This window comes from Gasterosteus aculeatus, chromosome 13 (genome assembly GCF_964276395.1).
Source record: "Gasterosteus aculeatus chromosome 13, fGasAcu3.hap1.1, whole genome shotgun sequence".
Classification (NCBI taxonomy): Eukaryota; Metazoa; Chordata; class Actinopteri; order Perciformes; family Gasterosteidae; genus Gasterosteus; species Gasterosteus aculeatus.
In genome coordinates, this window is record NC_135701.1 from 16,367,480 (window position 1) to 16,394,125 (window position 26,646).

The 26,646-nt window shown below is 44.8% G+C and overlaps 1 protein-coding gene across 1 annotated transcript; it reads left to right on the plus strand.

The window, feature by feature from the left end:
• Positions 1 to 3,140: 3,140 nt before the first annotated feature.
• dock5 (dedicator of cytokinesis 5) lies at positions 3,141 to 26,646 on the plus strand. Its single transcript, XM_078086977.1, has 51 exons — positions 3,141 to 3,363; positions 7,384 to 7,467; positions 7,675 to 7,715; positions 7,807 to 7,862; positions 8,139 to 8,235; positions 8,405 to 8,553; positions 8,686 to 8,821; positions 8,925 to 9,082; positions 9,455 to 9,536; positions 10,093 to 10,222; positions 10,836 to 10,908; positions 11,881 to 12,023; positions 12,182 to 12,307; positions 12,435 to 12,559; positions 12,956 to 13,054; positions 13,445 to 13,517; positions 13,637 to 13,740; positions 13,966 to 14,146; positions 14,360 to 14,457; positions 14,553 to 14,642; positions 14,927 to 15,027; positions 15,160 to 15,294; positions 15,387 to 15,502; positions 15,821 to 15,887; positions 16,116 to 16,222; positions 16,397 to 16,533; positions 17,183 to 17,278; positions 17,412 to 17,510; positions 17,809 to 17,979; positions 18,104 to 18,204; positions 18,290 to 18,348; positions 18,594 to 18,748; positions 18,863 to 18,948; positions 19,566 to 19,722; positions 19,830 to 19,870; positions 19,952 to 20,042; positions 20,174 to 20,293; positions 20,571 to 20,660; positions 21,084 to 21,188; positions 21,420 to 21,561; positions 22,026 to 22,107; positions 22,203 to 22,287; positions 22,402 to 22,488; positions 22,567 to 22,743; positions 22,924 to 23,007; positions 23,095 to 23,232; positions 23,455 to 23,627; positions 23,783 to 23,927; positions 24,485 to 24,644; positions 24,834 to 24,952; positions 25,071 to 26,646. The coding sequence occupies exons 1-51, from the start codon at positions 3,321 to 3,323 to the stop codon at positions 25,170 to 25,172; spliced, it is 5,616 nt and encodes a 1,871-aa protein (XP_077943103.1). The 5' UTR covers positions 3,141 to 3,320; the 3' UTR covers positions 25,173 to 26,646.

The following is a 26,646-nucleotide window of genomic DNA, read 5'->3' on the forward strand; positions in this document are numbered from 1 at the left end:
TTTGTGGGTGAGCGCACTGAAGGCCCCAGTCCAGTCAGTGAGGGTGGTCATGCTGCCTGCGAAGAAAAGGGAGTCTTACATAAGAGTTGTGGCTCCCTCTGCTGATCTCGGTGAATCGCCTAATTAAAAGGATCTGTCGAGGTTTGTCATTGCCCTGGAAGTCAGCAGACTGAGACTATTTCATTAAAAAATGTGACTCTCTCACCCTGAAAATAGATACTCGCCTCTTCTGGTGTGCTCATAGCGATAGTTTGCAGATGGCCTTATGTGCTTACTGTAAGAGTACAAGGATGCTTCACTGAGTCAGATGGAGGCAAATGTGGGAGCTTTTGGGGCGTATCACTTCATGTGTGTCACGATGAGATGTGTTTTTGATTTAAATGTGTTAATCTAATGACATACCTGCATCAACTTTATATGTTCCCTGCTGTCACGTCTGTATTTCTTCAGGCTGAAAGTGCAAAAAAAACACGTTATCTGACAAGCCTCCACTTTTCTTGCGTCAAAGGATGTATGGCTGCTGAGTAAATGAACAGAAATTCATACAGGTGTGAATATCAGTGCAGAAAAACAGGGACAGCTTGCACACAGTGACCACAGTTGACGTGCATATCTGACGTCATCCATGCGAGTGCTTTAGAAACATACATTTGAGGAACCTTCTGCAGAAAAGCTTTGGTATCGCTGCGCCAAAAGTCAAGGGCAAATCAACTGCTGCCTGAAGATGTTGAGCCCTTGTGCCGAGACGGCGCATTGACCTATCTACACAACATTGTGGGACCAGGCGTTTACCTGAATCTGCTGCCAGACAGCCATGTGGAGGCTGAAGCCCCCGTTGCCTCTGGCATCATGCAGTCCTGGCAGTGGACCCATAAATCCATTACGTCCTTTGTCTCCTTTTGTCTCAGGAATTGCACACCTCAGTGGGGCTACGATCAGTGTTTAGAGCCCTTCCACTCTGCAGTCTCTGAAGGATTGTAGTTGCGCAGCATAGAAATCAGGGAGTTTAGTAGTGTCTGCACCTGAAGTCAGTCACTGAGTAACATTGCAGTCAAGTCAGGTAAAGCTTTGTTCAAATGTTTGCTTTCATACATAAAGGTGCTCGTGTGGTTCGTCTTTTTTCATCCCGTAGAAATTAAGCACATGCACTCCAGCATATACGCTCACAAGCTAATGAAATGCCAGAGGGTAGGAAGGTGGGTGGTAAATATGCTGCATATTTGTTATTATTTAAGCTGTCTGTGATGCTTGATGTTCATTCATAATGTATCTGTCTGGTAACACACGGAGGGACACGTAGGCGTAATAAACAGACAAAAACAGTATAGCTTCACTCTTTTTCTCATTTGTAATAACTGCAGCCCATTTTCACCACAACATCTATTCTACACGTGCACCTGTTTCCATTTACCTCGCACATCTGCACATGGTCAGAAGACATCATTTTGAACCAACATTGCTAAAATACGGTACCTTGTCAGGAGGTTTTAACCAAGGGATTCCTGTGAAGACTTAGCCCGTCTATATTGCTTAAGAGGCATTCAACTTTGGACAAACTCTAAAGTTCAAGTCTACATTTCAAGCTGTCACACACATCGATAGGAGGCAGGCACACACTTACACTCAAACCAACACCCGTATGGATTTACACACCTCCCTTTAAAGATTCCGTGTGGGAGTCGGGAGGAGTCAATTGAAATTCATGAATGCAAATATTTTAAGTGCCATGACTAAATGTAACCCATTCTTTTTGTTTTACTAGTTAGGCTCTATTGTCTGCAGTAGCACAAAGCAGTCAGGTGATGGCAATATTGTATTCCTTTCTAGCGATTTGATTGTTCTTAAGTACATCAGTAATGGCCCAACGTTTGATGAGAAGTGTGAGAGAATGTGGCGAGGGAATAAAGAGGATCATAGGGGAAAAGGGCATGAGCAGTTTTGAACCCCACTCACAACGGCTTCTAATAGAGCCAAGCCAGAAGTAGGTCACAATGCTCGTGTGGAACTTTCAAAGCTATAACCTTGGATATTTAACGTATACTTGTAGCTGCAAAATACATTTTAGTACCTGCTTTTCAGGGCGAGCTCATCAGTGTGGAGGACTTGTTGAGCTTCGTGAGGTTTATCAAACAAACAGCAGACGGTAAATACACTGGGTTTGAAAAAGAAAATATATATTTATGCTTCTGTTTCACTTTGCATTCAAGATGTTTTTACCTAAAGCCATACAGCATCAAATGCATTTGCGTGCGATTATAGTTTGACCATTTAAATGCCTCAATGCTGTTTTGGAGATGCCACTAGCTCAATAGGTCTCCCCTTTGCCAAATGATAAGTCAACAGTATCTGTCCATCAGACTGTGTTGTACTAGAATTAATCCACACCACGCTGTGGTTTAATGCACTCACATCACACAATAGATTTGGGGGGGAATGGACATTTCCCTGACCAACAACAAAAGCATTGGACAGCTGAACATTATTGACAGCACCATTTGGCTGACAGCAACAGCAGAAAACACTCACGCGCGCTCGCGCACACGCACGCACGCGATGGGCAAACAAAGGGCTAAGTGGGCAACCAGATTTCAGCCAGCAGCTGTAAATGACGTCACAGGCTGGTGGCGTTATTTGAATTAAGTCAATAGATGATGCATACGTTGAATTACATTGTTTTGGTCATGCTTATTTGTTGTAATACACATATATATATATATATATAATATTCCAGTTTTATAAGGGTATGACTGGTTCAGTCCAGCTCTGCTCACTCAGGTCATTTCAATCTCATTACAAATTAAAACAATAACCTGCTCATAACGTATTTATGACACATCGGTGATTTATAACTCTGGTGTCATTTAATTATTCTCCTCTAGATTGGCAAATAGTGCACCGGAGGTTCTAAGACTGGAGTCCTTGAAGCCAAGCGAGGGACAGGCCAGCCTCATTATAATTCCCCCGAATTCAATTTAAGTCAATTTTCAGGATGTATGAGGGACGTCTGCGCGGATCGATCGATCGACCGATCGCGTCCCGGGCAAATCAAACAGCCGCGCGGGGGAGGATCCCCGAAATAATGGAGCCGTGTCCGCGGTTGCGGCGGGTTGTTGCGGGGGGTTTGTAAGTTCTCGGTTCACGCCCCCCCTCGCCCCCCTCTCCTCCCCCTCCTCCTCCCCCTCCTCCTCCTCCTCCCGTTCACCAGTCATGATGGCGGAACTGTAGCGCTCGAGACCAGCAGGAGTGCACCGCCCGTCCTCGTTTGGCGACTGTAAATAGTTATTTATTTATCCAGCTTCACGTCTCCCCCCCCCCCCGACATGACCCGCTGGATTCCGACTAAGAAAGAGAAGTATGGAGTCGGTAAGTTCAAGTTGTTGCCGCGGTGGAAACGCTCGCCGAGTGAATCCCTCAGATGAACCCGAACTCCTAAAGACTCCGGAGTTTTGACACAAGTTAATGGAGACTTTTTCTCTCGTTTTGTTGACGCACCGGCGGGGCTTCGGAACCGAGGCCCCCGGCGGGCTTTTCACAAACTTTGCTTGCCGTCGTCCCGACGGACTACTCGCTGTTTACATTCCTCGTCGTCCCGGTGGGATCTCTGGTGGTCGCTCAGTGTAGTAAGAACACACTTATGTAACTGTCCGTGACGGGTGGCGAGGGGGGAGAAGAGCCGTGAGCCTCACCGGCACACCACACCTTGTTTAACCTTAAACCGCTTAGTTAAAGTGAATCCACACACACACGCACACACTCACTGAGGGCCCCTGCAGGGCCCCACGTGGGGGCCGCCGCTGTGACTTTAATGCATGCGCTGCCCGATAAGAGGGCAGCATACTGTTTTAATGCTACTATAGGCTTCGCGAGATGGCTTGCAGAAAAGGTGTGGCCCCTTCACGTTACTGTGGGCCCTCAGGGGCCACACACACACACACACACACATGTTGGTATGTTAATCTTTTTAGGTGCCGGTTCGGCGTTCCGACCTGTTGCTCGGTGTGCTGGTGAACGCTTTGCCATTCCGCTGCCACTCGCCCTAGACGCGGGACGGGAGTCTTTAACGCTGTAATCCTTAAAATGTCATCAGAACCCTGCACAAGTTCTTACATACTTAATCTGATTAGTCAACCCGAAGGCTGCGCCGAATACAGGCAACTACATTACGAGATGAAAGACGTGTTTTCTGATCATATCAGTTGTGTCTTCGCTAACAGGGAAATGTGGATCGAATGGGGCTTAAGATATTAACACAATTTTGAATGGTGAATTTGTTACACCGTCACGGGTACCTTCCGAATATTTACATCCTTGAGAGAAGCATCTGAAACGAAGAGTTGGTGGAGAACCTGTTTAGTCCAGTTCACAGCATTACGGTTTTTACATTATTTGAACATGGACCTTCAGATTTCAGGGCCTCCTTAATGGGCGCTCATGGAAATACTCACAAGCCCAGATGGATGCGGACCTTTTTATTGACGGTGTCAATGCACGACGTTAAACATTTGTAATTGATCCCCTTGTCGAATAACAGTAATCAAGTTTAAGTGGCAGTCGGGTGATTCAACACATCGGGTCTGCCAGGAGGGGGTGTAGGACACGGTTGAGGTTCACCACATATGTGGGGGGAAAAGTTCTGTATGATTCCTTTTGGGTGTCTACAGCGAGTCGTGGCCACTGACATCAAAACGTTGTGAAAATGAAAACGAATGGAGGGAGTTGGTTAGTGGACCTCAGTGGATCTCCTCTCTTTGAGGGGGGGTCGCGGGGGGTCTCTGCTTGAACCCGGCAGCTCCAGGCTACGCTATCTGCTGCTGGAGCCACACAGCCGCATTTCTTAAAACCATCAACCGTTTGAATGCGTTTGCTCTGCAGGTGTTTCGCGCCGCGTGGGCGTCTTATTAAGAAAACGATCAAAACATCGGCGCTCGTTTGTCTGGCGTTGGCGCGTCTGATTGCTGGCGGCAAAATAAGTGTTGTCGCCGATCACGGTTTGGAAAGACCGACCTGATGTTTTTATGGGCAGCCATGACTTTTAAATCCGATCATTTCAGAGACGTTGGTTTTTCTTTGGATGTGTAAATTCTTTGTAGCTGGGTTTAAAGCAGAATTAAAAGATGACGGTCTACTTCCGTCCCTTTTGTAACTTTTAGAATTAGCTTTCTGATTTATGGATAACCTATGAGGACTTATTAGCTGGAGCGCACTTTTAAGAGCTGCAGATTGTCTCTGGCTGTCTAGACAGCAGACGGGAGGAAAAAGGATTTTCTACTGAAGCTGTTCTGTTTTGAAACGTCTTGCCTGAGGGGAACTGGCTCAAAAAAACCCCAAGTGTAATAGACCTTCTTTCATTTCATGACCAGCTTTACAAGATCTACATTCTAATCACTGAATGAGAGACAATTACGAGTTCATACCAAATCAGGGGCCGCCTAAATAGCTTGCTGAACGTCTCTATGTTAAAAGATTAGTTGCTTTGCTCCATCTCGCATCCAATTGTGTGTGTGTCATCACGTCCACAACTTTGGGCCCGTTGTTCATGTTTTACTTTCCTTCCCAGTGTTGAGAACAATGGATTCTCACTGAAACAGCGTTTAACTCTGATGAGCTGCCAGCAGCTGCTCAAACCGCTCAGCCGTGGTGTTCTTTAATTGTTGGCTAATCCACTTCTGTGATAAATCATTTAGAGGGAAGCGGGCTGACTTTGATTCAGCATTAGTGTGCTCATTAACTTTGCACCTACGCAGATTGGGGCTGTTCTGGATTCTGCCACAGTGGCCTCCGGCGGTGCATTCGGAAGGAAGACGTACAGATGAGCGGCGCTGCCGAGGCCCAGGCTGTCGCTTTTAGTTAACACAGCGGGGCATCACGCCGGGCGCCGGCCGTTGGCATGTCGCCACGCTTTTGCCAGGCCGGGACGGACCGGTATGACGAGCGGCACGCCGCTTTCTCGGGTGCGTGTTTTCATTTGATCATCAATCCGGCGATCACAAATCATTTCTTGGTGAAAACCAACATCCTCTTTTTTTGTTTGCCTCGCACAGTAAGCTGAGCACAGTATGTTACGGCACAGCATGTTTCTGAGGCAGCTTCCCCGCTCATCACTTTCACAATGCACATTCACGCGCTGTCGCCTCACAGCAAGAAGGTCCGGGGTTCCACCGGGGGCCTCTCTGTGTTCTCCCTGGGTTCCTTCCCGACCCAAAGACGTGCTCTCGCTAAAAGGCGTGATTCACGTGAACCCGTGCAGGTGATGTCCTGACAAAGCCGCTGTGACCTAATATTTTAAGAGCTCCATGAGCTAATTATTCAAACCCAGCCTCGACCCGAACATTCCGGATATATCCGTGAGAGAGATAGATCGATAGATAGAGACAGAGCTTCATCCAATGTTTTGTTAAGTTTTTGTATTCATATTCCGACTGAGGTGCGATAAGCCGAGCCAGTCTAAGCGTGCTGTGAAATCTCCCCTCCGGCAACAAGCATTTTCACCGTGCAAGTCGGGGCAGCGCTCCGCTCATAGTTCCTCTATCTGACTTTATTGAGTGGCCGCTTGCAATTGCCGCTCTCTCAAGTCAAGGTAAAGACCTTTGCAGCGGTGTTGTTTGCCAAGGTTTCTCTTTTGCAACTTGTGGTTTTGTGTGCACATAGGTGTGTCCCTGTGTGTGTGTGTGTGTGTGTGTGTCAGTCGTACAGCCTGTGATCCCTCCCATGTGTGTCCTGTAAGAGAGTTAAAAAGTAGCTGTTGGGTTAATAAAACTGAAGGGAGGGGCAGGGGCCGCAGGTGAGCCAGGCGGAGGAAACCCAACCTGCAGATTGTAACTATTGACCAAAGGCCACGGTGGCACGATGATATCAGTACGAGGATGTGATGCCATCGCCCCTTTTAGCTCTGCTCCTCTCTGTTGTTGTTTTTCGCTCCTGAAGCTACCTGCTCCAGCACAGTCGGTTTACTTTTTTTACACACAGCCCCAGGGCGTCTTTCAATTAAGATTCGTCAGAAACGCTATAAAGGTTTGAGTCACACGGTGCCGGCTGCTCACGTATGCAGTATGCCGTTTCAAATGGCACAAGGAGGAGGAATAAATCAAGGACCAAGATCCTGTTTGCTTTCAAGTCCCAAGTTCTGCAACAAGGAGGTTCAATTGGTTTATTTTTCCTGGTAGAAAAACCGAAACCTCTGATCCAGAACTTTTACTTAGAAACAGACTTGCTCCTTTTGTGCAGCCAGTGATCAAATATAAATTTGGTTTTTTTTTCTTAATCCGCTAGACCATGAATAGGAGAAATCTCATCATTCAAACTGTCTTCTCCTTACCAACAGTATTTACTGAATGTTTTGTCTGTATGTCATAATGACACCACGTTGACTACTTTATCCCTCAGCAATCTACAACTACGAGCCAAGTGGGGAGCAGGAGCTGTGTCTCCAAGTGGGGGACACGGTGCACATACTTGAGAAATTGGAAGGTGAGCAAGCCTGAACAAACAGGCCCCAACACATCCCTCTCTTCCTTCTCCAAAGCAAGCCGACACAGGAACTTAAACCAAATGCTTCACGTGCTTAATGTAAATTAGTATACAGCACTGTCCTCCTTACAGGACGGACTGTCCCCACTCCTGGGTCGTCCCCGGCCTCTCCCTCACTGTAACATGTTTGTCTGTTTATTCTCTCAGGCTGGTACCGTGGCTACAGGCTGCGCAAGAAATCCCAGAAGGTAAGAACGTCATTTATCATTTATCCTCCATTACCCTGTAACCAATGCTGTGATGAATATACTTCCTGATTTTGCCTCATTGTTTCTTCAGGGCATTTTTCCATCTTCCTACATCCACTTAAAGCAGGCTACGGTCGAGGGAACGGGGTGAGATCACATATCAGTAAACACATCATCGTGATGATAATCCACTTTGCTTTTGGTTTGCGGCCCCGCCTTGTCATTTGCCAATAACACAGCAGTGCACTTGTAATTACTATAAGTGCAGATTAAGTTATGCTTTTCGTGGCTGCGTAGGGAAACCGTCCAACTATTTATCACGTATCACAAATGCACTTGAGTTCGTGGAAACGATGTGACATAGATCTGTGATAGATGAGCCACTTTCCCAGGATCTTATTGTTCTCTGCTTGCGCCCGGTAGCCAACAGGAAATAATTATTCCTGCGGACTTGCCCCTGGTGCAGGAGCTCGGTGCTACTCTGAGGGAATGGGCACAGATATGGCAGACGCTGTATGTGGTATGTGGTACTACACACAATCCTACAGTAATTCACATTGCTTTTACCCGTTGGTGTATATTTCTATACCTCTGAAGGATATATGTGTATATATATATATATATATATGTGTGTATATATATATATATATATATATATATATACACGTGTGCATGTCTTTATTTGACAGGCGAACAAGGCAATCCTGTTCAGAGGTGTTCAGCAGATGTCCTACAGCCTCATCGAATATCGATCTCAGATAGTGTCGGGAACGCTGCCCAAAGATGACCTTGTGGAACTGAAAAAGAAAGTCACAGCAAAGATTGATTACGGAAACCGGTATGAATCATGCTGCCCTCTTGTACTGCGGCGGATCGCTTTGTGATTTCGACACCGTCGGAACGTTTTATTTGCTGTGAGATTGCGTCTGTAAATTCAATTGAAGCGGGTTTGACCCTCTGTGCTCCTCAGGATTCTGGGATTGGACCTGGTGGTGCGAGATGAAGCAGGAAACACGCTGGATCCCGACAAGACCAGTACGGTCAGCCTGTTCCGGGCGCACGAGACCGCTTCACGCAGTGTCGACGACAGCATACAAGAAGAGAAGGCAGGATTTCCATTCAGTCACACTATTCATTTCATTCAAATTATCAATGTATTTAAAATAATACCTGTGTCCACGCGATGCCTGGGGCCTTGCTTTTCTGCAGACGCGCCTACAAAACCTGGAAATGCGGCGTCAGACCCTGTTCAGTACGGTGCACACGTACAGTCTACTCATGAACCTGAAGAACTTTGTATGCAACATTGGAGAAGACGCTGAGCTCCTCATGTCTCTGTATGACCCCGACCAGTCGGAATTCATCAGGTTTGTTGCTCACTTTTCCCCTAATTCCACAATTGACCCTTTGCTAAATCCCACACCTTGAAAGCAAATTGCCTGGACTTTACCCTGCCATGCTCGCTAAGGGCACGTATAAATACAGATGGCCTTCATCACAGCAGACTTTTCTTGCAGGAACACTGCAAGTACCATTAATTATGGCTGTGTTTCATTCATTCTGCCTTGAGAAAAATGTATCGGGATCAATGGATCATCTTCACGTTTAGATTTCAATCCGGCATAACAGATTGAATAATGCAAAGTTTTTACATTAGTCATTTTCTTGTTATGTAATTCTCCTGATATGCCTTTTGATAATATGATATCTAACTGTGATTCCTATTCAAATTCATGCAGTGAGAACTTCCTGGTGCGCTGGGACAGTACGGGGATGCCTAAAGAAATTGAAAAACTAAACAACCTGCCAGCTCTATTCACGGTAACTGACCCCAGGCCACCGACTGTATTCCCCCTATTCCCTCTATTCCCCCTGCTTCCGATTTGAGCAACCCAGACGCTGCCTGAATTCTGTGACAAAGAAGACAATTTGCCTCTGGATAATTCATAATTTTCTGAAAGTTTAACTGAATAGCTCACATTCACTGCACATCTTTAGAAATTTGAATGCATTTGCTTTCGTTATGTCGCTGCAGTTTATGTTGATGACCCAGCCAGTAGTGCCTTCCAAACATCTCTTTGTGTTATTCTGCATGTGTGCTACCAGGAGTCGTGGATCAGAATATGATTAAGGCACATCAATGCAAATAGCTGAAATTTTATCATTTTATTAGCCTCCTCAAAGCACACAAGTCAAGACTCATTTGACCTGAAAAACAAAAGATGCTGGAAAGTGATACGTTTAAGGGTTTATTTGAGGCTTTCAACCCTTAATATTTGCCACTGCAACTGTGGCCGTCCACTGCCTTTTGCATGTAATGCACTGAATCACTTGATATGCCATAATGTATCATCTTTATGGTTGTCCTTGGATCCAGGACCTGAGCAGCAGTGACTTGATGCGACAGCGGGTCTTCCTGGTGTGTCAGATCATCAGAGTCGGCAGCATGGAACTCAAAGAGGGCAAGAAACACACTGGAGGACTGAGGAGACCCTTCGGTGTGGCTGGTGAGCTGCTTTTCAAATGGTCACAGAAGTATTTGTCACAGAAGTCAACACAACAAAATGAATGCCGCTCCTTGCTGGTTGTATGAGTTGCATGAGTGCATCTGCGGAGGTGTAAACATGAAGGATCCATGTGCTGAGTGAAATGGGCATACCTGCTTTCCTGAATTAGAAAATGACTCCTCTCTGCCTTGGCAAAGGAGTCGGGGGGGAAATTGGTTTAGTTCCCGGTCTTTTTGTTTTTGGCCAGATCGTTATTGGATTTGATGAGGAATGGTTTCCTGCGGTGTTGCAGCAAATGGACTGAAACCAGAGTGAGAAGGAACGCTTTCTCTAAGAGGTTGCATTTTTCTCAGCCCAAAAAAAAAAATCCCTTTTGTAGAAGAGCTGAGTGGAATAAACAATTCAGAGATCAAGAACCCTCAATCTGTGTTACCAGGCTGGTTGCTTTGCCAGGCAACAGGTGAAAGAGATCCAACCTGTTGCTCATCTTGGTTTTACGTTCCGGTTTTGCTGTTGCTTTGGAAATAAGACTTGCACGCTATTGCATCTGGTGAATTAGCTTATCTTCAGCATCGGTCTGCCGCCTTACTGTGATGGTCTCTTGTCATTGCAGTGATGGACATTACAGATATCGCCCATGGCAAAACAGACGATGAGGACAAACAGCATTTCATCCCCTTTCAGCAGTGAGTCTCTTTGACGTTGTCACGCTTCTTTTACTGTTAACAGACCCAACCTTTAACGTGGAACACGACCTGAGTTGTATTTTCATACTGCTTTACATATTTTTCAAAGATGCAGTTGAAATTTTCAAGGACAAATATGAGAAAACACACCTCTTAGCTCTCCTCAAAGCCGTTTTCCTATCACCTGCAAAAAGGGTGTGTGGTCTGATGGGGTCCTAAGATGGAAGAGCACCAAAAATATCTTGGCTGATTCTGTACATCTAAACCAAACGTTCCAACTGTTTTACCTCCGTTTGTCTCTCCTCCGTGTGTCAAAGTGCACTGTGTCTTCTTGAAGACGTAGAGAACAAATGTTTTTTGTGGGATAAAATAGTTATCAGGACTCGTACCTTTTTATGACATTTTCCCAACCTGGAACACAGAAGCATTTTGTACCTTGAGAGCTAATATACGATTCCAGACTGAAGCATGGTTTTTATTTGGTGTTTCCTGAGTAACAGTGACAAAACGTTTCCAGGACATGCAGTTCTCTGCTCTTCAAGAAATCTCTCATTGTCCAAGTGTGTTCCCCAATAATGTCTCCAGCCTCAATAACTTAATATATATTCATTTTGCCACTGAGAAAAACGTACTGTATGATCAAAAACACCGTAAATAAATGTTCCAATGAACACTGTGAAAGTCAAATTTCGACAGAACTCTCCCTTTGACAGCTGAAAAACTGCTGCCAGCCACATCAATTCACAGTTTAATACTGACTTAATTGGCAATTAGCAAAAGGCCGTCATAACATGTAACTCATAAGTCAAAAACATTTGCACTGTGTTACTTTGCACAAATGTTGCCTCTTGAAATAAGTAGAATGTGCAGAGGGAAAATGATGGGAGATCCACAAAAGCCTCACGCTGCCTTTGCAGCTCTTCTGTCCATTTGTTTTGTCACCCCATCCCTGTCATGGTGCCTTCTCCTCAGGATAGCCATGGAAACCTACATCCGTCAGCGGCAGCTCATCATGTCTCCGCTCATCCCGTCTCGAGTCATAGGGGAGAACGAGCCACTCACGGCTGTCTTCAACAAAGTCATCACGACGCGGGAGGTCAATCACAAAGGCCAGGGTAAAACGGAGTGCTCACACACAGCGTGTTCCACTGTCACATCAGAGGGCGCTCTAAATCCACCGCTCTGATTCGACGGAACAGATGATGTGTGAGAAGTCTGCAGAGGGTCCTTTTGGTGTTTGCCTCATTGAATTTATTTACATGTTTGCTGCCAGGGCTGTTTGTGACCCTGAAGCTCCTCGCAGGGGACCTTGCCCAAGTCAGGAAGGACTACCCCCACTTAGTTGACCGCAGCACTGCTATCGTCAGGAAAATGGGCTTTCCGGAAATCATCCTCCCAGGTGGATTTAAATCTGGCATTGCTCGACAGACAACGTGGTCGTGTTCATTTGAATTTCTTACGCCACGGCGAGTTTTTATAAATTCTCGGCGCATCCTCCTGATCATCTGTTGTTGTCCTTTCCCCAGGAATCGTGAGGAATGATATTTACGTAACATTGCTCCAGGGAGAGTTTGACCGTGGTAAAAAGAAGACCCCGAAAAATGTGGAGGTCATACTGAGTGTGCACGATGATGAAGGCAATCCCATGGAGGTAAAATAGAGCAGTAAACGCATCATCTCATCTTCGTTTATTTCTAATTATCCCCTTTGGGACTATCCGTGAAACCATCAGCTTATAACAACTCAGCTTGTAATTCTGTTCTAAATGCTGTTACTTTTAGCACAACATTGTGGTTCCACAAATTTTGTCCCATGATGTTTTGTGAAGACATTGATGGCCTCCAGATCAAAAATCCTCCTGACTTTGGTTATCACCTCACCTTTTCCTTTTTGCGCCATCACTGTGTGGACATTTTGCCACACATCTATTTTTCTTTTGATTACAACCACATACCCGCCAAACTCATGACACAAGCTTAAGCTGTTCCTTCTATTGAGTGCTTTAGTTCCTCTCATTCAAACAATACCCTTTGTGGTGTTTCCATAGAAAGTGATATTTCCTGGGGCCGGTTATGATGGCATCACAGAGTACAAGTCTGTGATTTACTACCAGGTGAAGCAGCCGTGTTGGAATGAAACGGTGAAGGTAAGCGTAAGGATCCACATGTACAGCCCAGTGCCTCTACCATGGTATATCATGTCACTGTTGCCCCGCTGTTTACAGCTTCAGGAGGGTGGGGGGGGGGGGGGGGTAGAAGTTTATACATATATATATATATATATATTATTATATATATATTATTATATATTTTTTCACAAGTGTGTGTGGGGGGGAGGGGGTAATTTCAGGGTGGGGGCCTGACCCCGATTACAACCACAGGGGAAACGCTGTATGTTCTTTAATTAGTTCTTCAATGAATTCATCCAGGAAAGAAATTGGCTCAGGATGTGCTACTCATACAAATGAGACCAGATTGCTTCCCTGTACATAATCCTGTATTTACATTGAATGACCTTTCTCTCTCTGTCCTGCAAGGTGACGATCCCCATCGAAGACGTCTGCCGCTGTCACCTGAGGGTGTTGTTCCGACACAGATCCTCCCAGGACTGTGAGTGACTTTCTCCTAATGGTGTGAAAACACCTGTGTGTGTGTGTGTGTGATCCTGCCATCATGTTAAACACAGATACTGTCGGCTGTCCCATCGTATGCTCCGCTGTGTCCTCCAGCTCGGGACAAATCAGAGAAGCCCTTCGGGATGGCCTTCGACCGGCTCATGAGAAGAGACGGGACCACGCTAAAAGATGGCAGGCATGAACTTATCGTCTATAAGGTACTGCTGCAGCTTTATGGGTTTGTATAAAATTTGATTCACTGCGCCCATCTTCAAAATAGGCATGAGATGGTTTTGATCTGATAACATAAAAACGGGTGTCTTGAATAGTGACAGTGGGTGGATGGATTATGCACAAATCTCTCCCCAATCAATAAATATGAAATTAGATCTCCACCGATCAATATGCTTCATGAGTCATTCCCCATTTTATGAATTTCTTAGGTTGATGTGAAAAAGACAGAGGATGCGAAGGTTTACCTCACCTTGCCAGCAACCTGGGCCGAGGTGGAGGAAAAGGAGAAGCAGACGGGGAAGCCGTTCCACCATTCAGGAGTGATTCCTGTGACTAAAGACACCTTCCAGATTGCCACACTCACCTGCTCCACTAAACTCACCCAGAACGGTACCACGAGGAGCCATTCATACGTACGGGGGTTCAGTGCCCCCTTCATTCCCTCCACATAGATTTCCTTGAAACAAATTAAGCTGATTATTGTGGTTAATAAACTGCCGAGGCCTGGACAATGATGGATTTAGATCTAATTAGGTTTATAGTGAAATAGTGTAACTGATGTTGGAACAGAGCCCCTACTGAATGTGTATCTCCCCACCCCAGTGGATTTACTCGGGCTGTTGAACTGGCGGTCTAACCCTGAAGACCTGGGCCAGATTCTGCAGAGGCTGATGGAAGTCGAGGGAGCGGAGATTGTCAAAGTGAGTTCTGCTGCACTGAATAAGTAATGCACTGATGTATTTTGTATATTTAGTTTTAATGGCACTTTCATAACATCTTTCTTTTTCATGCACAGTTTCTCCAAGACACTCTGGATGCCTTGTTCAACATCATGATGGAGACCTCAGAAAAGGACACCTATGATACTCTGGTGTTTGATGCCTTGGTTAGTATTTTCTTCGTCAGGCCGAAGGTTTTGTGGATGTTTTTGAGTGTATATGTGTTAAGGACAGGTCAGACAACATGCCATGCCAACAATTTCTTTTCTGGTTTAAACAGATAATTGCTGAACAAAAGCTGACCTTATATAGTAGGGTTTGATATTATAATATTTTACCCATATAAATTATACTTATGTGATAAAATGTGGTTGGGATTAACTGATATTCAGAATATGTTTTTTTTCATCAACTTGGACTGATTTGGTTTTCTCCTCTTGTCTATAACCAGGTTTTCATAATCACACTTATTGGAGATATAAAATTCCAGCACTTCAATCCGGTCCTGGAAACTTACATCAACAAGCACTTCAGTGCCACTTTGGCCTACATGTGAGGCTTCATTCTGTATTTCCCTGCTTCCATCGTTCACACTGTTTATTTTTAGTGGGCCTTTAGCTGTTCTTCTACACCCACACCCAAATTACCTGCAGACTTTGACGCCTGACTCACTCACTTTCTCAGGAAGCTGACGAAGGTGCTTAACCACTACGTGGGCCACGCCGAGGAGCCTGCTCTGGCCGAGAGGCTCTATGCAGCCCTCAAAGCTCTTAAGTACCTGTTCAGGTTTATTGTGAAGTCCCGGGTCCTCTACCTCAGGTATCCGAGGCGCTCCATACAAAACAATCCCCTTTCCCTCTCATGTTGCAAGGGTGATTTCCTTTGATGCAATGCACGGCCTTCCTTCTCAGATTCTACGGGAACAGCGAGGATGGGGACGCTTTCTTCAACTCCATTCGCACACTTTTCCTGTCTTTCAACACTCTAATGGACAGACCGCTGGACGAGGGAGTGAAGATAAAGGCAAGTTGAAAGCGTGTGCCCAGAATCTGTGTTTATTTTATTTTTTACAAGTGAAATGGATGTGGAAATTGTGTAGCTTGTATATAAAAGTAAAGTGAAGCAGGTCAGTCTGAACATTGTAAATTACGTTGGTAGTGCTGCTGTGAAAATGTGTTACTTATAAAGTTATTTTTAAGGTTTTACAAACTACCTTTTAAATTAAGCGTGGGATCCCTGTTTCCAGCTGAAGAAAAGCTCTGGTGGAAAATTTGTTTTACTAAAATGAAAAAAACATTCCTGTGCTTCAGTCTGACGAGACCTGATTCTTTACCTTTTCAGGGAGCAATATTGAAATACCTCCCCAGCATCATCAATGACATCCAGACTGTGTTTGATCCCGTGGAGCTCAGGTAACTCTCCAGACGTCTTTCACAGCAAGAAATGATAATTGCCTGACTGAGTGCAAATTATCATATTTACTTCTGAGTAAAGGAGGCATTATTCTCGATTCTTGCTGTTGTGAAATCGACCCGTCATTTGTGCTGCTCATTAGTTCACCGCGATAATAATCCCTAGATGTGAAATAGGATTCAAACAGTCACAACTGCTATTTTGGCTTTCTTTCGTTCTCTCATCAGCGTTCTACTCGCAAAGTTCATCGAGAGCATTCCTGACTTGCAGCTTGTGCGTCAGAAGCTGGGCTGCATGTGTAAAATGGTGGAGAGTGACCTTTTCAGGCAGCCAGGTAGGAGTCCTTGAGGCCTGAAAACCACATAATGACATTTCACACAAGACGAAGCAGGAGGAAAAAAAGTTGTGCATTACACCTGCATATAAGTTTGTCTGATCAGCTCCAAAAGAATTGACATTTGCTGCGTGATCCAAATAGCACAGTTCTGTCTTTGCTCCGGTGCTGCAGATTGTCGAGATGGGCTTCTCCCACTTGTCACTGACCAGTTGAGCGGGCAGCTGGACGACCGCTCCAGTAAACCAGACCACGAGGCCTGTGCCCAGCTGCTCAGCACAGTGTTGGACAACTTGGATCGCAAGGACGTGGTGAGGAGTCAAAATGTCACTTTACCTCTAGCGAGCTTGACATTGTGAGTATAAGTAGCAAAAATGAGTTTCCTCCACAGGGTGGCTGAGCTCACCGTGACTGAGGTAGAAAGCTCAGCCCTCAGAGTAAGATTGCTGCCGTTGTGCATGAAAAACAACCAATAGTGGTGATTTAGGCCTCTCTTTAGAGGTTTCCTGGGCCAATCCAACTGGAAGGACGCCCCAGGGCAGACCTGGAGCATGCTGGAGGAATTACGTATCCCATCTGGGCTGGTGGCACCAAGTTGTCCCCATGGTGGAGCTGAAGGACAAAGCTACAGGGGAACATCTGGGCTGCCCCGCTTGGGCTATTTAAGCTTGCTGCTAAACAGTTTAAAATGGAGGAATCGTTGGCTTGTTTAGTCGTGCTTGGTTATATATGCTTGATTGTATAAATATATGTCTCAGTGATTTTTGCTACCACCAATGGATTTGAAAGGAATTTAGTTTGTTGTGCTTTCACAAGGAATTCCCCAGCTACTCCTTTTTTGGGGGGGGCAGTAATGTGATTGAACTCACCCGATGATACTGACAACACTTTGTAGCATATCTGTGTCACTGGGTTTCAACTGTGCTTGAAATCGTGCCTGAGGCCGTTCTGTCTGTTCAGGGTCCAACCAGAGGGCACGTTCAGCTGATCATGGAGCGGCTGCTCCGCAGGGTCAATCGCACCGTCATCAGCATGGACAGATCCTCCCCTCTCATCGTAAGACACAACTCTGTGTTACAGCTGGAATATGTCCTTGACGGCTGCGTCCTCAGAAGTTCGCATCAGTAACAGAAAAACAACAAGGAACGTGTGATATCCTGTGAGTGATAGTTGACCTCTCTCCCTGCAGGGCCACTATCTCGCCTGCATGACGGCCATCCTGAAGCAGATGGATGACATGCATTACGCCCACTACATCAGCACCTTCAAGACGAGACAGGATATCATTGTAAGTGTCTTGGTTCGTCCCCTGGCGGCCACATCTTGTCCTGAAACATCTCATCAATAACGGACATAAAACCACCCAGGCCACTTACTGCTCCTTAAGGGGATGTTGATTATAGGCATTTCATTAATGGATAGGACTGACATGATGGGGATGTCTGTGGGTCTCCGTTATGCTGTGGGAAAATCCTGCATGCCTTTCACGGAGCAGCGGTGCTTTGGACCCGCGTAGTTTGGATAAGGCGGCAGCGTGCACGCACTGAGGCAGTAAAGGTTTTCTTTTTTTCCTGTGCTGCCCTCAGGACTTCCTCATGGAGACATTCCTCATGTTTAAGGACCTCATGGGAGACGTTTTCCCCGCTGACTGGATGATCATGAACCTTGTGCAGATGAAGGTCTTCCTGAGGGCCATCGAACAATACTCGGACGTCCTCAACATGTATTTTTTGGACCAGGCACATTTTGAACTGGAGGTGTGTCTTTGTTCTCCCCCGCCTGGGTAGAGGTTACATTTCCTATTTACCACAAAATCAAAAGCTGCTGTTATGAGAAGGTAATTATGGTATTAATATTTGAAAACCCTGCTCTCCCTCGCAGCTTTGGAATAACTACTTTCATTTGACGGTGGCGTTCCTCACCCACAAGACACTGCAGCTGGGATCCTTCTCTCAAGAGAAACGAAATAAGATACTGAACAAGTGAGATCATCTACAATTCATCAAAAAGGTTATTTAATTAGAGAAAAGTTGATCTAACTTAAACTCTAATTTGAATTTGTCACAGATATGGAGACATGAGGAAGACTATTGGGTTTAAGATCAGAGATATGTGGTACAATCTCGGTGAGTATTTTGTGATAATGCTGCTATTATCTTAGGGTTGTTTATTCAGTAGCTGCCAGTAATGCGGGACAATAAGGGGAATAACAAGATAATATTTTGTATTATCCGGTTTCACAGTGTGTTGCATTTTTGTCTGCCACATTATTAGATTCGTCCTTTGTTTATTTAGAAATGAAGATGGAGCGTATTGCCTTCTCCAATCACACTTTGATATATTCGTGTGATAATCATCTGTTGTCCCTCAGGCCCTCACAAAATGAAGTTCATCCCAGCGATGGTCGGGCCAATTCTGGAGGTCACTCTGGTGCCGGAGCCAGAACTGAGGAAAGCCACCATCCCCATCTTCTTTGATATGATGCAGTGTGAGCACCACGTCAGCCCCGGACGCACGTTTGAAACGGTAAAAAGCTGCGTTACAATTTTAAGTTCAACTGGAGCTGCTCTCCGTTGAGTGTCACCATATGCAATCTGTATTATGATTTTTCTTTTTTTAATTTCCCAATTATCTTTTCAGTTTGAGAACGAACTGATAACCAAATTGGACCAGGAGGTGGAAGGAGGCCGAGGGGATGAGCAGTACAAAGTCTTGCTGGAGAAAACGTGAGGCGGAATAGAGAGTTCTCTTAAAGAGTATATAAGATTTTTTTTTATAGTGGGGTTGTGTTATATATTTCTGTACTGTAGGCAGTATATCACCTACAGTAGATTACGACCTCTGTGCTCCCTGTTTGGAAAGGCTGACAGGAGTACTGGCAAGGAAACTATGCAATGCACCACCGTGTAGAGGGGCAGCATCCTACTTTAAACACCTAGAAACATATTGTATATGGTTTAATATATAATATAATGCTTTGTTTTTGTGCCAGACTCTATCTACTCTAGGAAAAACACAGAATGAGTAATTCATACTAACCCTAACTCACTTCAAACACCATGAGCCATCCCCTTTATTTAGTACAACACATCAGAAATCGGTCTCAGAGCTTCCTAAATACAGCAAAGATTGTTATTGTGTTTTTCAAAAAGTCCTCCAGGAGGCATAAAGGGCAAGACATTCAGTTAGAATAGCAAGCAACCTCTATTCAATAGACAACTCTATCTAAAATATTTATTTGATTGTGCTAATCAGGAGGAATGGCGGGCTTTGAACAATTAATTAACTCAAACTAGTCCTTCACAGCTTCAGTTTGACTAACTCTTTTTTCTTGTATGTGCAGGCTGCTGGAACACTGCAGACGGCACAGGTACCTGTCACAGTCCGGAGAGGAGCTGGCTCTGCTGCTCAGCAGCCTGCTGGAGAATCTGCTGGCGTACCGCACCATCACACATGACGAAAGCCCCGAGTACCGCATGAGCTGCACCGTCAACGTGCTGGTATGCCCCGTGCCTCTATTTACGCTGTTTGTGCACGTGCACAAAGGCGATTTCTAAAGAGAAAATGTTTTCAGCAGCATGCATTTTCAGATATTTTTCTCTCGTAGAATTTCTACAAAGAAAAAAAGAGGGAAGACATTTACATCCGGTGAGTTAGGAAGAGACACGGAGCATCTTGTCCCTGGACCAAAGGGCTCACTGTGTCTCACTCACGTGCTCTTGTAACCAGGTACCTGTACAAGCTGCGAGATTTGCACCTGGACTGTGAGAACTACACGGAGGCGTCCTACACTCTGCTACTCCATGCTGAATTACTGGAGGTCTCTGACACATCCGTGTCTTTCTTGCCGCATAGAGATCCTTTTTCTATGTTTGAGCTATTTAAGTACTTGTACCACCTGCTCCTTAATGTTCACCTGGATGTCACTTCATGGTAATCTGTTTACCCCAGTGGTCCGACAAACCCTGCGCACCTCATCTGATACCTGGAGACGGGAAGCATGTGTGGACCCAACAGGAGCTGAAGGAGAGGCTCATCCAGGAGATCATATGTTATCTGGACAAGGGCAAGGTCAGTATGAAATGCATCGCGCATGAACTGTCGGATGGCCTTTTCTTTATTTTGGATAATGCCTCCGTCTGCCATGGTAGTTAGCATTGTGAAACGAGTGGGGAAGTTGCTTAAGCTCTGTGTTGTGTCAGTATTAAAATGTCTCACTGGCCACGTTAAGAGAGGCGAGGGTTTCACTGAGGACAGCCGTGGGAGCCAGATGGCAAAGTGAGGCTTGTGCTCCCGTGTTTTTGTTTTTCTGTCTTCTTTCGAATGAGCAATGCACATGTCTTTTCAGATGTGGGAGAAGGCCATTGAGCTGGGCAAGCAGTTGGCCAAGATGCATGAGTGTCACATGTTTGACTTCATGGAGCTAAGCCAGCTGCTGGTAAGTGGACGTGTGAATTGGAATTGAGTCTCACAAATGCTCCTAAAGCCTCTGAAAAAAGGATGCTGTTTACACTGATATGAAAACAACCAAAATGATTTTATTTTGAAAGCCAAAATGTAGAAATGATCTGAATAAGTTGTAGTGGACATGGATTGTTTACAAGGCTGAGTGCCCTTTGTTGTGATGGAGAGAAAAAAATAGAAAAAATATTTATTATGAAGAATTTACTTATAAGGTATCTTAAAATATAATCTGATGGGGCTGTAATAATCTTTTCTCATAATTACTGAAAAAAAGACAGTGACCACATTCACTTTTAAAGAAGTTATTGAAATCCATTTGATATGAATGCTTTTGGCAATCATTAGGAGGACGGTGTGTATCAACTTCAGTCTTACCCTCTTCTTTGTTCTCTCACAGAAAAAGCAAGCCCAGTTCTATGAAAATATAATGCATACAATGCGGCCACAGCCAGAGTACTTTGCTGTGGGATATTATGGCCTTGGATTCCCTTCTTTCCTCAGGGTGAGGAAATGATTACCTATTTCAATAAATAAACACCTGCACATGTAATGATCTGCCTTTTTTGAAAACATGCCATGTGCAATGATGTCAATTAAGCTGATTGGCCTTTTGATGCCACAAGAAAACTTGCAGTCCCGTCGGGGTGCTGTGTAAGCACTCCTCTCACATAATATGGAAAGTAACTTTGATTGTAATTGTAGCTTTTGTGCTCACTGAAATGTTCTGCTACAGAACAAGATGTTCATCTACCGAGGCAAAGAGTACGAGTGGCTCGAAGACTTCAGCTTAAAGCTGCTCTCTCAGTTCCCCAACGCAGTGAGGATGACCAGCACAGCGCCCCCTGGAGATGACATCAGCAACTCCTCTGGGCAATGTATCCATATATAAATATACAAAGCCACACTAAGACTATTTGTTTATCAAGCTATGGGAACAGCACAGCTCAAGGGAATGCAGCGGGGTTATTTTTTAATGTGCAACATCTCGACAGCTATTGGATGTGTTGTCATGAATAGAATTGGATACACTCATTCTCCTCCCAAATACCTAACTTTTCATCTGTTCATCAATGTTTTATGTCTGATAATTTTAAAATGATGCATCAAATTAACCTAAAACTGGCTAAAGATCAGCATGCTAACATTTTCATTGTGAGTTTGCATGCTGAAGCCAACATTATTCCCGACTGTGTACTAAGTAAAGAGTGACAGAGCTGCTAGAATGGCCGGAAACTTGTTTTACAACTTCCCATTCAACAATATGATCCCAATGGAAGCAACTTTGCTTGATCTGCTTCTCCACACTGCTCCTGGTCTTTTCCTTAGCTGAATCTCACAGACATCCAGTGCTTTACTGTCAAGCCCGTTCTCACCGTGCCGCTCCAGTTTAAAGACAAGGGGGTTCCAGAACAGATATTAAAGTGCGTAAATGAACACTTAAATGTTGATTTGACTTCTTTTGACTATCTTAGGATTCAAACTGCCATCTCACCGCTACGTCCCTGTTCTTGTGCAGCTATTACAGAACCAATGAAGTGGATCAGTTCAAGTATTCCAGGCCCTTCAGGAAAGGGAAAAAGGATCCAGACAATGAATTTGCTGTGAGCAATTTTTACGTACTAATTAGTACTTAAGTGGTACTATGCGTAAGAACACAAAATATTGTGTCTGTGTTTACCTTATTCTTGTTTGTTGTTTTTTATTCTGCCCTACAGACCATGTGGATCGAGAGAACGACGTACATTACAGCCTATCGCTTCCCAGGGATTCTGAAATGGTTTGAAATCAAATCTGTCTCAGTGGTAAGGATCCAACTTGATGCTTAAACTGTGTTGTTTGTTAAGGATTGTTTTATAATTCATTATTCTCCCGATGTGCAGGAGGAGATCAGTCCTTTGGCGAACGCCATAGAGACCATGGAGATGGCCAATGAGAAGCTGAGTAACCTCGTGCAACAGCAAGCCTGCGATCTCTCGTTATCCATCAACCCGCTGTCCATGATGCTCAGCGGCATCGTCGACCCTGCTGTCATGGGCGGCTTCTCCAACTATGAGAAGGTTTGCCAATCATCGCCAAAATACACCAACAAATAACAATCACAGAACTGTAAAATACATGCAAGTTCATTCTTGCTGGCGTCAAGCTACAAAGTTGTGTTCTTTACGATGCCACAGCGTGGACACCTCTTCTTTTCTTAAGAAGTTTCCCAATTTATATCCCGTTTTCATCCTCTTCAGGCATTCTTCACAGAGACCTACATCCAAGAGCACCCAGAGGATCACGAACGCATTGACGTCCTTAAACAGCTCATCGCCCTGCAGGTAAATCCTTCCGCCATCATTGTCATTGACACTGGCCTCAAAGCGGAACATGTTTTGCTTTACTAAAGTGCCCGTCCTCCCCTCTAGATCCCTCTCTTGGCAGATGGGATTCGCATCCACGGGGAGAAGACGACCGAGCAGCTGAAGCCCTTGCACAACCGCCTGGTTACTTGCTTTCGAGACCTTCGGGAGAAAGTGGAGAAGCATTACGGCGTCATAACCTTGGTGCGTTGCCAGACGCAAACTCAATTTATTGTAAGAGGGTGCCAACTTAGGCTATTGGCCCCCTTGCCTTCCTATCAAACGCTTCTCATTCAAAGCAGAGTGTGCGCGGGGCGCATAAATCTTCCTTTAACCCATCCATCGCGACCCAAGTTTGGCCTGTCATTGTGCTCCTCCTTCTGCCAAGATTCCCCGCTGACGCTTAATCCCATTTGTGCGTTCCAGCCCTGCTCTCTCACGGAGAGGAAGAAGAGTCGCGTGGGCTCCGCAGTGATGCCCTACATCCTGTCCTCCACCCTGCGTCGCATGTCTACTATCTCGACCCTCTCCAACGCCTCCTCGGGTCTCTCCAGCGGCTCCGCATCCTCAGACGGACCCTCCTGCATCTCCTCCCAAGAGTCAGTCCCATGCGTCCTCCCCTTGATCTTCCCCGCTGCCCTCGTGTCTCCATCGCAAAACACGGACTGGCTTCTTTAAAAACGCTAATTTTTGTTTCAAATCAAAATGACTTGATTATTGTATTTTCTCCCTGCGCCCGATTATTCACGAGCAGCTCCTTATTGTCCCGCCCCGGCGATCGGAGGGCCTCCGTTTTGTCCCGCTCGGAGGAAGACAACAGGATTGGTAGAAAGAACCGGAAGGAATGGAGCGTCAGCAAATCCCAGGTCCTACTGGAGAGGCAGTCAGATGCAGACGAGGTAAGTCCTCCTGTCCAGATTATATTTGTATAAACATATATATATGGTTTTGTAAATGGACTGTACTTGTATAGCGCTTTTCTAGTCTTCCGACCACTCAAAGCGCTTTAACACTACATGACATCATTCACCCATTCACACCCATTCATACACTGATGACAGGAGAACCATACACAGTGACACCTGCCCATCAGTAACTAACATTCATACGCTGTAGTCGCAGCTACAGGAGCAATGTTGGGTTAAGTGTCTTGCCCAAGGACACATCGACATGCGGGTTAGCCGGGACTGGGATCGAACCCACAACCCTCTGATTGCAGGACAACCGTGCTCCCCACTCACCCACAGTCGCCCACCACCATATATATATATGCTATATTTGCTATTTTCCTTTCTATGACAACACATCCCCCCCCCCCAGGTTGTTGTATAAGCTGTTTACAAAACCATATCCTCCGAATATTGAGTTGCTGTTACTCAGTTGTGAATTGGGATTCGTTCCTTTGACTATTTCACAAAATAACCCACTATCTTTGCTTTCCATTGTTATTTCCCAGACTCCTTCAGAGAAGCAGCAGAGACCCAAGAGTTTACAACTGGGGGACCGGCGGCTTACCCTCTCCCTGTTCCATGGTGGTTCGTCCCAGCTCAGCTCGTCGAACCCTCTCAGCCCGCTGCCGGACTCTCCACACGCACCTCGCACACCCCGCAGCTCCAGTACGTAGCACAAAAACAAGTGCTCACTGCAGGCCATCATTTTAGTGTAACTTAAAAACACGCCTTGCACACGGAATACCAAAAATTTTGTCTGTAGCCATAATCAGGTCAGACACAGACACACACGAATAGGCATATTTACAGATGCATGCGGTATGAAATGCATTTGTTTCTTCCCTCCCATGGTAGGTTATTCCTCGCTTCTCAGTGACAACGGCGTCGATACCACAGACACCCCAGGGACCCCCCCACCCATGCCTCCGAAGAAACACCCGCACGAGATTGACAACCCAGGGTTCTTGACAGAGGTACATCTCCTTGGAGAAAATAACACCCCCCTGCCAATGCATATTTAACGATCTGTAAACGTTCAAATATTCTGTTTTTATCCTTCTGTCCCAACATGAACTTTTTCTTTCCCCGCAGTTTACTCCTCCACTACCGATGAAAATTGAGAGCAAGCCTCCTCCTCCGCCTCCGAAAACTCGGAAGTCGATGCTCCCCACATATGATCACACCCCCCACTAAGTGTACAGCTTCAAAGGTCTGCTTATTTTCTGATGTTGCTGTGATGAGAAGTGCAGCTTCATACTCGGCATTCTGAAAAAGCCACAGATGCAGGATCATCCATGTGGGATGTATGCAAGATTTGCAGGGAAGAAGAAATCTTTCTGAGGCAAGTCGCTAATTCTTCCAAGTCCTAGTCCTTTTGTTCTCAAGTTTTAGCTGTTTAGTTTTTAAGCCACAAGGAAGATTATTTTGTATGAGGCATTATTATCGTAAGACGCTACTGCTGTGCTACTGCTTTCTTTTTTTTCTTTTTTCCAAAAGTCAGTATGTTGTACAGACTTATCACTCGCAGGGAAAACAAATGACCAATGCTGCAATCTAATATTTAGCCTTAATGAATTTAGCTTCTATGAGCTGAAGGAACACTGGATGACTTATTTTTACCCCAATGTGTTCCATATATTTTAATAAGACGAAGCTGTTAGATACATTTCAAACTTTATCAAATGCAGGGAACACAATGTACAGAATCTAACTTTTAGTTGAAATGTAACATTATTTTGTGTGTAACATTATGATCAAATCAATTTTCCCTAACCACAATGTTTTAGAGACACTGGATGGCATTAATGAATGTGTTGAAGATTTTTTTCTTTTCTTTTTTATTATGAGCTGAACACTGTAACTGATCCTCCCAAGCTGCATCACGTTGATGTTGGTGTTCATGGTGTAGTCAATTTTCCCTTACAGGAATAGTTTTAGACGTTTTGGGAAATACACTCCGTTGCCGAGAGAAGATGGATAGCACTCTCACATCTGTATTGTAAATTGGTAGCTGGAGTCAACAGTCGCTTAGTTTAGCATAGCCTAGCATAGCATATCGACTGGAAACACTAGTTTATTGAACATGCAATATCTTGTTCATTGCAATACGTTGCAAGTCTTTACGCTAAACAAAGCGCTAAACCAGCTATTTATTTATTGTCCAAACATGAGTGTTATTGATCTTTTCATCTTATTCCCAGCAAAAAGAAAAAAAAGTGCTTCACAACATTTCAAACAGGTCTAAACGCTGTATGGTACAAGCATATATGCCTCTGACGTTCACTACGTTTGTATTTCAGGTCTTGATCTACATATTTTCTTTCTGATCAATTCATTATTGCAGTGTAAATTATTGATATTCATTCATTTCTTAAAAGCTTTTGATGCAGCATAAAGTATCATTTCAACATGCTTTACTCTGCCCTGCTTACATTTGTATAGAAAGACACAATATGTGCCTTCAGAGGGCTAAAACCTGAAAAATGAAATTTTTTTAGTATTTTATTTTTTAGATCAGAAATGGTTTCACAAGGGACTCACATTGTACGGTACATATTTCTTGACAACAAGCACACATTTCATACAAACAATGCCTCAAGAGATAAGGATCTTTTTTATGAACAAGCTGTTGTTGAACAAAAATAAATAATTATCAAAAGACCAGCAA